Here is a 14,319-nt window from a genome sequence, read left to right on the forward strand (position 1 = left end):
GTTGTCGAGTGGGCTAATGAAGCTCTCCAAGGCCTTGGGAAATGTGCTCCTTTCTCCCTTGTCTTGACCCAAAAGCACTTCTCTGCAGTAGCTTCTGCACTAGGGAAAAACGACAGTGAGTTATCCACGGTATGCATTTAATTCATTTCTTTTTTGGTTTTTAGGTGGTTTTGATGTTTCCAAGCCCTTAATTTTTCGATCTGCTTTTCTGAAATTCAGCTTAGTGGTGTAATGAAAACTGAGTACCGAATTGCCTTAAGATCTTCATTGCAACATGATTTCGCAGAAGGTGTCAGAGCAGTATTGGTGGACAAGGATCAGGTTTTCTTTTTCTCATATCTTTACATTTTTAGTCTTGTTGACAAACTGTTGATTTATTTAGCATAAATTGTTGCTATTCAGTCAATAATTAGTATATAACTATATATACTATTCTTTTGCAGAATCCCAGGTGGAAACCATCAAGGTTAGAGGAAGTTGATGCCAGTGAAGTGGAAGCCGTCTTTAAACCATTAGGGCCTGAGGTTGAGGAATTGAGTGTGTAATTTTAGAAAGTGAGTGTAGTTCGTCTTCTCATAATTATGCATTACAGACTTGTAGACACTGCATCAAATAAACGGGTGGAGTTCATTGGCTCTGGGTCGAGGTGCGGGTCCTATGTGTTGCATGTACTGTTTTCACTGTGATGATATTATTAATATAGCACATGATGTTGGAAACCGATGGACGATGTTGCTTCTAGTTATCATGGAACCGCATGGAAGAAATCGAGCCTTTTTTTTTTCTTTATCTCGTAGTTTCTTCCACATCGAAGAATTGTCCCCAGATTCTACGTGGAATAGTTGCGTGAACACGTCTTTGTATTGGCCAGTCTTTTGAATAAAGAGCTTTAGCTTCACAGACATGTAATATAGTCATTTACTTTTCGAAATGATTAATACACTCCTTCCTCTTCTGCCCGTTGTGCGCTTGTGCGATAGGATCATCTTGATCATGTATGTAAACCGGTGACAATGGTTTAAGAATATAGAACCAGAGTTGGTCTAGTAGTTAGAATTACTAATTTGCATAAGCTGCATAAGCAAATGTCGATAGATTTTTGTCTTTTATACAACAATAACAAAGCATTATTTCACGAGGTGGGGTTGGCTATATAGATCAAATGGCGTCATTGAGTTCTATTATGTATTATGTCTATAGAGAGACTGTTTATATGTAGATCTCGTTTGATAACTTCATGGATGGTCTTCTTAGGTTTTCTTTTGTTTTTCACCATTTGTCCATCTTCCATTTCATCCACCTTTTTGATTGGATGTTCTGTCGGTCTTTATTCTCACATATCTAAACAACCTGAGACGCGATTTTACCATCTTTTTCACAATAAGTGCTATTCCAACTCTCTCTCTTATATCTTTGTTTCTTATTCTATTCAATCGCGTATGACCATTCATCCATCTCAACATCTTTATCTCTACCATACTTGACTTATGTTCGTGCTGCCCTTTGACCACCTAACACTTTGTACCACAAAGCATAACCGGTTTGATAATAGTGTGATAGCATTTACTTTTAAGTTTTAAAGGCACTTTTTTGTCACATATAAAACTAGGCGCACTCCGCTATTTTGACCAACCTGCTTGGATCCTATGATTTACATCCTGTTCAATCTCTCAATTATATTGTATGATGCATCCAATATACTTAAAACTTTTAACTTTTCGTAGAATATTTTTTCTAATCTTCACCTCTGTATTAGGGTTTTCCCTTTGGTGGCCGAACTTATATTTCATATATTCCGTCTTGCTACGGCTTATGTGCAGATCATACACTTCTAGAGTTTCTCTCCATAAATTCAACTTCTTATTTAGGTCTTTATTGGCTCTCCCATAAAGACGATATCATCGATAAAAAGCATGCACCATGGCACATGCTCTTGGATATACTCTGTGAGTACTTCCAAGACTAATGTAAAAATATATGGACTTACAGATGATCTCTGGTGTAATTCTATACCAATAGGAAATTCCTCTGTCACACTACCTTGAGTCTTCATACTAATTGTAGCCTCATTCATACATGTCTTTAATTGCACGAGCATATGCGATCTTTACTCTCTTCCTTTCCAAAACCTTTCATAAGACCTCTCTTGGCATCCGATCGTATACTTTTTTCAAATCAATAAACACCAAATGTAGATCCCTTTTATTACTACAATTTCTTTCCATCATCTTCTTAACAGGTATGTAACTTCAATGGTGGATCTACCTGGCATAAATTTAAATTGGTTCTCTGTTACTTGTGTCTCTTGTCTCAACCTCCGTTCTATCACCATTTTTCATAACTTCATGGTATGGCTCATGAGCTTGATCCCTCTATATTTTTCGCAACTCTATATATCCCCCTTATTATTGTAGATAGGCACCAAGGCGCTCTATTTCCATTCATCTGTCATCTTCTTTGACTTTAAAATTTAATTAAAAAGTTTGGTTAACCAACTAATGTCTATCTCTCCAAGGTCCTTCCAAACTTCAATCGAAATATTATCGGGTCCTACTGTCCTGCCATTTTTTATTCGCTTTAGAGCATTTTTTACCTCGAGGTCTCGAATATTTCGATAGGAGTCAAAGTTTTTATCTTCTTTCCTTGTGTATAATCGACCAAGGCTCGGAAGAGTCTTCTATCATTCGTTAAATAACTCGTAGAAGTAGTTCTTCCACCTTTCATTGATCTTTTCATCTTGACCCAAAATCTCACCGTCTTTATCCTTTATGCACTTAACCTGATCCAAGTCTCTCGTTCTTCTCCCGCAGCTCTTTGTGATTCTATATATACATTTTTCTCCTTCTTTCGTGCCTAAAGATTGGTAAAGACTCTCATATGCTCTTGTTCTTGCTTCACTTACTGTCACTTTTGTCTCTTTCTTAGTCGCCTTATATTTTTTCCAATTATATGCATTGTGGTACAAAGACTACTCTTTAAAGCACTCCTTTTTTGCCTTTATATTTTCTTGTACAGTTGCATTCCACCACCAGGACTCCTTGTCTCTTGGTCATATCCCTCTAAATTCACCAAAACTTTCTTTTTCTATTCTTCTAATAACTTCTGCCATCTCCTTCCACATCTCCTCTGCGCTTCCATCATCTTCCCACTTTGCCTCTTCTCCTACTCGTCTTAGGAAGCTTTTTAGTTCTACACCTTTCATCCGCCATCTCCTCGTCTTTGGACTCTTCATATGATATTTTTTTTCTCAACTTTACTCCACGCAAAAATCCATAACGAGCATCCTATATTGTATTATTAAACTCTTGCCTAGAATAATTTTACAATTAATGTAAAATTTCTGATTGACTCTCCGCAACAAAAAGAAGTCAATTTGAGAATTTGTCATGTCATTCCTATAAGTTATAAGATATTCGTCTCTCTTTTTAAAACATGTATTTGCGATAAAAAGGTCAAATGTTGCAGAAAAGTCCAAAATAGTTTTATCCTCGGTATTTACCACCCCAAAACCATGTCCTCCTTGACCCAATCACTTCTCTTCCAACATGGCAATTTAAATCTCTTCCTAAGAAAATCTTATCTCCTGAAGGTATGTCTTGGACCAAACTCTCTAAATACTCTCAAAACCTTATCTTATGTTGCTCATCTGAACCCTCTTGCGGTGTGTAGGCGCTAATCACATGAAAAGTACCTCCTTCCACCACAAGTTTGATCGAGATAATCCGATTACCCATCCTCTTGACATCCACTATGTCCTTCCACTACTTATCCACGATAATACCTACCCTCATTCCTATTCTTTACTTTTCTTGTATACCAAAGTTTGAACCCAGAAGTATCCAACTCTCTAGCCTTTGCGTCGACCCATTTTGTTTCTTGTAGGCACATGATGTTAACCTTCCTCTTTGTCATGGTATCAACCACCTCCATGAATTTTCCTGTTAGAGTGCCTATGTTCCATGGCCCAAAATCTCAACCTTCTGTCGCTCCGACCTTTATCTTTATCTTTTTCTTTGTAAACTATTTTATTTACCCTCGTCCGTTCACGAAAATGTGGGGATCCTTGCTCGTTTAACACTACACCCTGGCACCAATGCAGCAATTCTTGCTCATTTGACACTGTACAAGAGCCATACAACACGTTGCTTCCGCACAACGACCTAACTTTAGCGCAATAACGTCTTTGATCAATGTCATGAAGATTCGACTAAATTTTTATGTTAGCTGTCGAAGGCCTAACACGACCTTCTTTCTTTATCCATGTCTTTTATAAGTTAAAAAAATTTATTATTTCCAAAAAGAAAATAAAAGAACATTATTTACAAATATGTGATTTTTTTTTACATTACATGTAGTTCGTCCAAAGAGTAGGCGATCTCTTCAACCATGTAGTTTGCCCTGTGATTAAGCTCGTAAGTAAGCTAACTGTGTGTTCGAATCCAACCTTATGTATGCAACAATCTATTGGCTAGAGGTAAACACTTAAATGGAGTTTCGATCCATAACAAATTAATCGTTGGCCTATCAAATTTAGAGATACCATAAAAAAAACTAAAAATAGTTTCAGAATATAGCAAGTATAAATTAATAAATTATATACTATTAAACACGGTTATAACTTTTCAGTTTTAATCGTACAGCAAGTCATTTTTGAGGTTTGGATAAGAAAATTCATGTTTAAGTTACGAATGATGTAAATTATGAGGCCATGTGAATTTTTTTAAAATAAACAAAATAAATATTTTATGTATCAATATAGATAATTTTGAGTGTTTTTACTGATTTGTATTGCCTTACTGTAAACGAGATAAGACACGTTATAAAGTTTACGTATCACATTTACAAACGTGATACGTGAGAGATAACAATCAACACGTATTTCGTTTATAGTGTAAATGAAATATACACTTACTTATTTTGTTTACATTGTAAATGAGATAAACGAAAAGTTATGATATTTTCACTCTAAATGAAATACAGTACGACAAATTTCGAGTAGTTATAAAAGGATCTGCAACCATTTGTGTTCTCCACAAATATTTCACTTCTTCTTCTCCTCCATTTCTCTTCCAAGACTTAAAAAAAGTATCTAGTGGTAGTGGATATGTGGTTGTAAGTGTGTATCTCAATTGTCATATGAGAAACAGTGACATATGTGATATTTGAGCGTGATAATCCTACTCTGTTACGTATTCGGAGAGTAAATTCTTTGTCAGAGTTATAGAGTCTAATATTGAGGAACATCGGTGTTAGCGAAACAAAAGAGGTTGGAAGAATTAGGTATAGGTTGCTAGCACCGATGAAAAATGGAGTTTTTCGGTTTCGTCTATTTTGACTCTATGGAGATGAGCATGTGCCCCTCATGTTTAACATCTATAGGAGAATCATGGCGAAACAAGTTATGAAACTTATCTGTGGGAGTTGGTAATATTGGTGGCGGGGGATCTGGCCATTCAAAATTTGTCTAGGATGATCGACCTCTTGCACCACCACCATTGTACTGTACTAGTTCAGCAATAGACATGGACGTGGAGGGTGAGGAGTCCGATGAGGAATATATTGCCGATATCAACGATAGTAGTTCTTTTGAAGATGATGAGAAGGAGGAGTTTGTACCATAGACTTCAGTAGACGCACTAGTTCGGTATCTTCTTCCTGCCCCACAATCAATTCCGGCCTTATCAGGTGTATTCACTATCATACATTGTATCTGGATGCGATGCATAAAAAAACTCTATTTTTCGATATGGGTGGGAGCGATTACAACATAAACAGTGGTGTGGAGTTTAAGGCTAGCCACAAATTCAAAAGTAGAGAGGTAGTATTGCAATGTGTGAAGAATTACAACATCCGTAGAAGTGTTGAGTACCGATTCATGGAGTCGGATTGATTAAAGTACCTTGCGCATTGCAGGCAAAAAGACAACAGGATGTCCTTGGAGTCTCCGTGTCACCCTCCGATAGGATCTCGGATATTGGTGAGGTCAAGTTTAATTGTGGTGTATATTCTTATTTATCATGATTATTTTGGTTATAAATGTCTACCATATATATTTTATTTTGTTAGAGAGGTACATAAATTTAGAGGTGCGCACACCTGTTTATTCCTATCATGTCCTAGGATCATCAACAGTTGGACAACAACTTCATTTGTAGTGTCAACCTATCCCTTATACAGTCTAGTCCATCAGTTGTAGTTACTATCCCTAACACCAAGGAACTCCTCTATCCATTTCCAGGTCGGATGCTGGTACCATGTGTGAAAATCACGCAAGTATCCACCCACTGACTTTCCGTGAGTGCGTAACCCAAGATGGTACGCAACGTCCTGCAGGATGATGGTGTACTCATCCCAAGGCAGGTGGAAAGTATGGGTCTCCAGACGCCAACGCTCCACGAATGCAATAATCAAGGAGTTGTCAAAGATAAAGTTCCTGAGTTGCACCATGTCGCCAAAGCCAGCCTCCCTTAAGTAAGGGAGAATGGTGTCTGGTGGTGCAAGAGACGGATCACTTGCCTAGGAAGTAGTAGACGTGACACTCGCCTAGGAAGTAGTAGGCGTGACCTCTGTTAAAAGATAAAAACATTTCAATAACAAAATTATTTCAATTATAAAAATTTTTATTTCGAAATAAAAAGATAAAAATAATGATAAACAATTATTTCACATTTCAGAATAATTAAATTTAAAAATAAAACATTTAAAAAATTTATCAAATTTCATTGCAATAATTCTCTAGCATATTCAACATTAAAATTAAAAACATAAAATTCAATTTCAAAAAATAAGAAAACGTAATAAATAGTTAATAAATTAAATAATTAATTAACTTTTATTAACAGTACATTCTACACCTAACAAATATTAATAACATGCTAATTAATCTATTTTATGTTAACAAAATATAATCTATTCTACTCATGTATAACAACACTAAATTTATAAAAGTACCCTAACTATAATCATAAGCTTATTTATTTAAAAGATAAAAAGAACAATACTAACTTGGAAGTCGATCACTCTCGCAATGTGCTAAGTCGTATTTAGACGGTTGATGTCATCGTTTCGTGCATCTACGCTCACCATAACGTCCGAATATCTCAAAAATATCAAGAAAACGTTCGACAAAGGGAGAAACGAAGGTTAAGGGGAACGAAAGTGGCAATTGAGACGCTGCGAACGAGTTACTTATATAGGCTTGTTTTAGCCTTATCTCGTTTACACTATAAACGAGATATGTTACGTATCATAACACATGTACAAACATGATGCGTGGACTTTGTGACGTGTCTTATTTTATTTACAGTGTAAACAAGATAAGTAATAGAATGTAAATTCGTAAAAATGTCCCAAATTACGTATATTAATAAATAAAATATTTAATTTATTTATTTAAAATAAAATCCAAAGCCATGCTTATAAAAAAGAAAATAAAAAAAAGGATAGATAGAACCTTCACCTTTTGATCTGCAGATATTTGAGTTCTCCGTTATACTGACCTGGTTGATACCGATGCATATGAAATAGTTTTCAAAATGAGACAAATTAAAACTTAAATATATTTTTAAATTTTCAATAACTTAAATATCCGCAAACCAAAAAATCAAGAATCAATTTGTCTTTTTACCAAAGGAAATATATTTTTACTTTTTCTTTCACGTATACTCTATACCCTAAACTATAGATGATTAAAATTAGGTGAGTCGTGCAACGTTGAATGTTTAGGAATTATAGCTATCAAAGGGGCTTTCTAATTTCACCCAAAAGTTAGGTTTATTTATGCAACAAATTAGATATCATTTTTATATTAATAAATGTATCAATAAGGTAGTGATCACCATTCAGCTCGAAGGGTACTGGAAGATCACACTCATTTCAGAATAAAGCCCCGCTTGACTGGTCTAGTGGATCGTGTTTCAAAGAAGCAAAACGTTTTCATAACTCAACCTTGAAGGTGTCTATAAAACCCTACAAGCTTAAGTTTATTGAAGCACATAATACAATGATGTAAAGCCATTGCCCATTGTTTATGCACTTTGATCAAGCTCACGGAAGATTCAAACTAAACTTCCACGATGAGTAAATCATAGGGGAACGTTGCAGATAGCCCAATGAGTTGAAGACTATGATGATTCGTCAAACTCATCCAATCTCTCCTGTTTCTTCCTCTTTAATTCAGCTTCATAATTTCTCAGTCTTTCGTTCATCTTCTCCTGCAATCACAGATTACAAATTTACAAATTTCTAAGAGGAAAAAGGAAACTAAAGAACTTCAAATTATGCTACTGAACCAAAGTTAACAATGAGTACAGCTTCCAAAACCAAGAAGTTAATGAAGGAAAGAACAGAGTGGCAACCTTATAATTATTTTCCATGCGGTGCATAAAATAGAATCCGATGATGCCTCCTATGATTGTACCAGCAATGATTCGAACGTAGCCCCATCTCTGAGAAGCAGCAGCCCTCATTATTTTCTTCCAGTCGATTTTCCTTGGATTTTCTCGGGAAATTGATTGGGCGGTACCAGCCAATGTTCTTAAAACCGAACTGTACAGTAAATCGGTCAACCGTGTTTCAATGGATTTAACAGGATTGAACACTAATGATCGTACCAACAAGAACAACAATAACATCATTCCCTAAGGTTGTAGTGGCAGCAACGTGTTAGCAACAATAACACTAATATTCACATCAACAACGTTGCTTTGAACATCAATATAAATTAAAAAGCTAAAGTAATTGGACAATAAAATTTACCGGAATATGGTCAGAACCGCAGAATTAAAAATCGCATAACTGCAGAAAAAATAAAAACAAAACAGCAAAAAAGAAACAAAAGAAGGGAGAAAAAGCAGAACAAGACAGGCGGCGAACCAAAAGGAGGGGGAAGAAGCAGAAATGCAGAACTCACAGGGTCGCACCTCCGGAGATCTATGGCGAACCAAAAGCGGACACAGACAGCTGAGGCAAGAACTAGAGCAGCGCAGCAAAACCACAGAAAACCACGAAGACGAAAGCAGCAGAACAAGACAGGCGGCGACTGGGAGAGCAGAACCGGCGGCGACAGCAAAGAACAGAGAAGAAGAGACGGAGATCGGAGAATTAGAGGCTAGGGTTTCTCACTGCTTAGTTTAGTGGTTTGCAATTTACTCTCTTCTGTTTTTACCTTTTTACCCCTAACCCACACGTCGTTTTCAATTAAAAACATTAAAAACTGAGAACCACTAGTGTTTTTCTAGTAGGGGTTTAAAATCCACCAACTGTTTTTTGAATTATTGCCATTTTTTAAAAGATAATATTAGAAATAACAAATGAAATTACAAGCTTTTAAACGGTAAAAATTTAAATAAAAATTTGATGAAATAAATTAACAAAATAATTAAACCAATTTTATATTTTAATAGTCGAATAATAAAGAATTTGGAATTATGTATAAAAATCGTATACTCAAATCTCATTATACGATGTGTACCTAAAACAGAAAATTTTGAGGGGAAAATACACATATATACAAGTGACACCTTTTCACAAGCTTATCATGATACCAACATACAAGAACAATATACATTTTATCGGCGGAAATACACGTATACTTTCTCTGAGGCCTTTGCAGCAATCAGATGGTAAAACACTATTTTACAATGTAGACTCGCACGTTTTTACAAGGTCTATTAAAAAAAATCTAAGCCACAAAAGGATAACTTTGAAGGAGGAGATCATAGAGCAACTCTGTATCAAACGTGCATAGCCGCATCAGGTACTTCAGGAAGAGATGAGTGCGAGTAGAATTTAACGTATTCTACCCACTAGGTGAAAGCTGTTGTTTCCTCCTTAACCTTAACGCTTTTTTATTTACTTGATGTTTCGGATTTGGCTCCGACAGCAGCAAACGTGACATAACGTATGACAAAAGTTCCTCATCGTGGGAGAAGGTGAAGTCCAAATGAGCATATTCAAACTCAATATATGACACATTCACCCCGGCATCCTTCATCAATTTATAGTGTCTCTTAACCATTGAAGGTCGTATAATGTGGTCTTTTTGCCCAGCAACCAGATCAACAGGAATGTCGATGAGGCCGTAGTGTTCACCCAAGTCCAATGGCTCAGGTGAACCATACACCGCCATATTAGCATCTGCACTCCCATAATCAAACATTCTAAACCTTTTTGTACGCTTTATCTGTGCAAGATGTATAGCAACATTGAAAGATATTCCTGGCATGTCATTCATGTTGTAGTGTGGTAGTCCTAGAACTCCAACCCAATTTGAGCTGTCCCCATCAACAACATAACCCATTAAAGTTTGAACCAGTCCTCCAACGGCAGGTAAGTTTTGCAGGTCCCGAGCTAACTTGTTGAAGAGCATGCGAAAAAATCTGGTCGGTATATAGAAGGCTGGGAAGATACGAGACAAACTAGGAACCATCAAAACCACATTCTCTACCACTTTAAATATCAGGTTAGACTCATGATGAAAACCGGCAGGTGATAACAAAACCAATCTTGAAAGTCTATGGGGCTTCTGTGCTAACCTACATGTAACAACATACATCAAAATGGCAGCTCCTCCCAAACTATGGCAAACTGCACAAAGCTTGTAAGCTTGATCATCATTAGCTTCCTCCTCGATATCAGGTTTACTAAGCTTCAATTCCGCAGTTTTTACTTCATGGATTTTTTCAATCATAGCAGGAATATCCTGAGTCCCATGCTCGTTGATGGAGTATTGCCAATACCTGTGCATTATATCAATTTGAGTACAATATTGTCAATTGAGTAATGGCATAATCAATATATTATAAAGCTAGATTGTATCAGGCATTAATAACAATTTAAGTTAAGGATTTGCTTGAGAACTTACTGACGTGAGGAGATGTTCTTGTTGCGATGCTCCCTAGAAACCAAACCGCGGAAATTTCCCAGAAATACATCATAACCTGAAATGTTATTTATTTTAAAAGAATTATATCTCTAGTAATTCTAAAACCAGATATGTTCTTTAAGAGCCCAAATTATCAGGACAAACATAACAAACCTTTATCATAAGCTGCAAAAGCTGGAGAGCCAACAACACCATTAGATACCCAGCTGAAACAAAAAGTTTAACTTATTAGAATACCAAATTTTTGGGGCCAAAAGATAAATTATTGAAAAGATATTGTAACTAAGGTCCTAAAATCATGGCCAGAACAGGACTATTCTGGCATCCAAGCACTTGAACAACAATCTTATAAATAACAGAAATTTGGGTCCTAACATCATGGCCAAAACAGGACTATTCTGCCATCAAGCAGCTAAATAATAAAAGGCTTTTTTTTTTTTAAAAAAAAAGTGAGATATAAATGAAGGTGTAAGGAGGAACATAAAACAGTGAAGCTTGTCAATCCTTACACAACTTGACACAGTCAAAACACACAGACACGGCCGCATTGAGTATTAGCTTAGATGATGTTAAGGCTTGTATTGATGACTTCAGTAGCTAGGAGAAAAGAATCAGGACCTTTCATCTGACCCAACAAGTGCTGACTTCTAGCACAAAGCTTTCTAAACTTATATAAATACAGTAGATCCCAATTCCACTTATATGTATTCTATCCAACTACCTAAGAAGAGTATGAAACCTGCTGCCCTCAATGGCGCTCAAGATACAACAGAAAACCAACTTCAGAAAAACAATTAAGTTGAATATTAAACACACAAGCAACCACACATGCAAAATTTTCAAGCAACAACATGCCATACAATTTTTTATATTTCACAAAGAGTAAATGCTCAAATCAGTCTCTCAAATTTCAGACATAAGTCAAATTGGACCCCCAAATTAACTAACATGCATCATGTTAGTCCTTAGACCACTTTTTTTTCTTCATGCCATTTGATTGAATGGAAATTTGGGAGACCAATTTTTGAGGGACCAATTCGAGCATTTACTCATTTCACAAAAAGTAAATTTAATCATAGAATTAAATTAGAAAAAAGCAATATAGAGACAAAAATATCACCCACCCCATTGACGAATCCAAAATCCCATGCTGAAGATAAACAGCTTTTCTTGCATCTCGCCTGTTAAGTCAAATTCTAGGCATCAAATACTACACAATGAAACAAGTTATAAAAACAACACAACTTCCATATTGTCCATTTTTGTTATCAATTTGTCATTATATCTAGATTTTGGAACAATAACACTAAATTACAGACTCCTAAGATCCTTCACCTCAATGCTTTATGTTTCCAAATTTTGATACCATAAATGCTATATGCTTATGTTAGAAATGAGCCACAAATGTGTTTGAAAAGAAAGATGTACACCAGAAAAGGGCACATGCCAAACACAATAATTTCATTATTAACAACAGATGTAATTGAATCCCGACAACATTAGAATTGTTGAGAGATCAACATTATGTCAATTGATATCATGTCTGATTTATGCATTCCTGTAGTACTTCACGATGAACAGACTATATGTTATGTTGCATTTAAGTTTAACTATAGAAGATCAAGGTAAGAAACATTAAATAGGGTAGATGATTAAGTTTTTAAAGGTCTAGTTACCTAGGTATTCTTTCTAAAAGAAGTACATATCCATCTGCAGTGACAAGATGAATAGCTTCATAAGGATACCTGTAACACAGAAGGATTATGAATGGGATGAGAAGGATTTCATATTTAAGAAGGGCAGCAATGGAAACACAATAGCCTTTACCCAAACTCTGTTATGACATCCTGACATGTCCTGCCATCAGTGTTTAGTGGCTGACGAGAACTGGCATTTCCCTCTGTAGGTGTTGGGTCAATATCTCCAAGTGTAGTTGTAGAGATGGAGGTATCTTCACCACTATCATGATCATTTTTACAAGATGAAAACAACTTGGTTAATTTCTCATACATTTCTGATGGAGAAAGAAGGAGATGTACTGCCTTGTGAACGAAGTCAAACACAGCTTCTATGGATATCTCAATGCCTACATGAAGATCCTGATTGACAGAATAATAATAATCAGAAACTCAAAACTTTCTTGCACATTAATTCATATGAAAAATGCAAATACATAATCAACAAATAGAACCCAAATGGATATGGATAGAAACTGTTGCAAACCTCGATGAGTCCACGTCTCCTATCAGTAGTTCGGTGGATAATTTGGTCCTTATGGCTTTGCACTCTTTTATGTGAAGGTACTTGTGAAGGGTCTTGTTTTGTGGAGGTAGAAAGTGCTTTTGACACCCCAGAATAAGCTAACTTGAATAGATGAAATGGAGCTCCCAGCAAAAATTTTACAGACACCACAATCCAAAGCCAGATATGCTGCATCCAATGCGTCGGATGCCTACCATGATTGGTAGCACTAACTCTAGAAGCTCTGGAACTTTGAGATAAGGGAGATTCAGGAGACTCATATCCATCACTATCTTCTTCTCCAGATGAATATTCCACGCTTGAAACATCAGAATCCACAGCAAGTTCATGAATGAACTGGTTGAATGAGGACACACCACTAAAATAAACAAAACAAAGGACAGGATAAGAAAATCAATGTCAAGAACAACAAATAGCATTAAAGATGCCAGACTACTGTGTTTATTGAGTTATAATTGCAAAGAAAGCCATGCATCCTGAATGCCATAGATTGAAAAAGTGCATATAAATATACGAAAACTGAAGAAGGCAATATACATGTCATTTAATAAAGAGATTACGGAAAATCACATAGAAATTCACTAGTCACTACTATATAATACTACAGTGAAAAATAAAACCTACTTTTCCATCCATCGTGGAAATCGTGGTCCACGAAAGGTTGGTCTTAGCTCCCAACCTTGAACACCTTCAAGCATATTAGCCTTTCCCGGTAGTAATGCCAACAATAGAGCTGATACTTCATTGATTACCCTCACAATATTGTTCACCCACTCATAGGTGAATGTCTTCACTGACCTGCAGCAAAAGATTCAAATGCCATTCTTCATACTCTGCCGTGTATGCACACAATTCACAAGTCCAGACAAAAATAAAAGAAAGCAGTGTAACAATATTACTGTATATAACAAATAAGTATAATAATGACTCCATCGTTCCAACCCAATAAGATCAACAATAAGGGAAGGCCAGGGGGTGCAAAACAAACCTTTCAAGGTCACAAGCTTAAAACGTGTTTATTTATAGCAATGTGACATGCAAGAACCCTCCCCTAAAATAACATATAATTCAATTGAGCTGCATTTCATTTCAGATTTTATGTACACTTCAATGTTTTTACTTTTTAGCAAACAAACAACATAAGAAAGGTGTTAGAAAGAGAACCTAGCAGC

The 14,319-nt window shown here is 36.0% G+C and overlaps 3 protein-coding genes and 1 long non-coding RNA gene across 8 annotated transcripts in view; 2 read left to right on the top strand and 2 right to left on the bottom strand.

The window, feature by feature from the left end:
* Window positions 1-954, top strand: part of LOC107630315 (3-hydroxyisobutyryl-CoA hydrolase-like protein 3, mitochondrial) — a 4,576-nt gene extending 3,622 nt beyond the window's left edge. For all 4 annotated transcript variants that reach the window (XM_016333409.2, XM_021118763.1, XM_016333410.2 and 1 more), the window contains 3 exons: window positions 1-129; window positions 220-321; window positions 444-954. In XM_016333409.2, coding sequence (XP_016188895.1) covers window positions 1-129; window positions 220-321; window positions 444-545 — 333 coding nt within the window. In that variant the 3' untranslated portion in view covers window positions 546-954. The remainder of the gene's footprint in view (window positions 130-219; window positions 322-443) is intronic.
* The window catches only part of LOC110270116, a 23,982-nt gene extending 14,310 nt beyond the window's left edge, over window positions 1-9,672 (top strand). The window contains exons 3-4 of the long non-coding RNA XR_002359238.1: window positions 8,339-8,349; window positions 9,030-9,672. This is a non-coding gene — a long non-coding RNA (uncharacterized LOC110270116). The remainder of the gene's footprint in view (window positions 1-8,338; window positions 8,350-9,029) is intronic.
* Window positions 7,755-9,036, bottom strand: LOC107632955. Its single transcript, XM_021118764.1, has 3 exons — window positions 8,758-9,036; window positions 8,358-8,639; window positions 7,755-8,213 (listed from the first exon to the last, which is right to left on the bottom strand). The coding sequence occupies exons 2-3, from the start codon at window positions 8,634-8,636 to the stop codon at window positions 8,124-8,126; spliced, it is 369 nt and encodes a 122-aa protein (XP_020974423.1). The 5' UTR covers window positions 8,637-8,639; window positions 8,758-9,036; the 3' UTR covers window positions 7,755-8,123.
* Window positions 9,540-14,319, bottom strand: part of LOC107630316 (gastric triacylglycerol lipase) — a 5,266-nt gene continuing 486 nt past the window's right edge. The window contains exons 2-10 of one of the 2 annotated variants that reach the window (XM_021118761.1): window positions 13,772-13,945; window positions 13,109-13,505; window positions 12,713-12,984; window positions 12,562-12,630; window positions 12,010-12,066; window positions 11,039-11,091; window positions 10,865-10,940; window positions 10,540-10,739; window positions 9,540-10,398 (exon numbers count right to left, since the gene is read on the bottom strand). In XM_021118761.1, the coding sequence (XP_020974420.1) occupies window positions 9,800-10,398; window positions 10,540-10,739; window positions 10,865-10,940; window positions 11,039-11,091; window positions 12,010-12,066; window positions 12,562-12,630; window positions 12,713-12,984; window positions 13,109-13,505; window positions 13,772-13,945 (1,897 nt within the window). In that variant the 3' untranslated portion in view covers window positions 9,540-9,799. Of the gene's footprint in view, window positions 10,740-10,864; window positions 10,941-11,038; window positions 11,092-12,009; window positions 12,067-12,561; window positions 12,631-12,712; window positions 12,985-13,108; window positions 13,506-13,771; window positions 13,946-14,319 lie in introns of both variants that reach the window. The other variant, XM_016333411.2, reaches the window with a different exon arrangement.

The sequence above is a fragment of the Arachis ipaensis genome, chromosome B03, assembly GCF_000816755.2.
Source record: "Arachis ipaensis cultivar K30076 chromosome B03, Araip1.1, whole genome shotgun sequence".
Taxonomy (NCBI): Eukaryota; Viridiplantae; Streptophyta; class Magnoliopsida; order Fabales; family Fabaceae; genus Arachis; species Arachis ipaensis.

Excerpts from the sequence above, each read along its gene's own strand:
- LOC107632955 (XM_021118764.1), bottom strand. The coding sequence starts at position 8,636 with ATGATGTTATTGTTGTTCTTGTTGGTACGATCATTAGTGTTCAATCCT. Across the intron at positions 8,214-8,357 it reads GCATGGAAAATAATTATAAG|GAGAAGATGAACGAAAGACT; the intron begins GTTGCCACTCTG and ends CTGTGATTGCAG.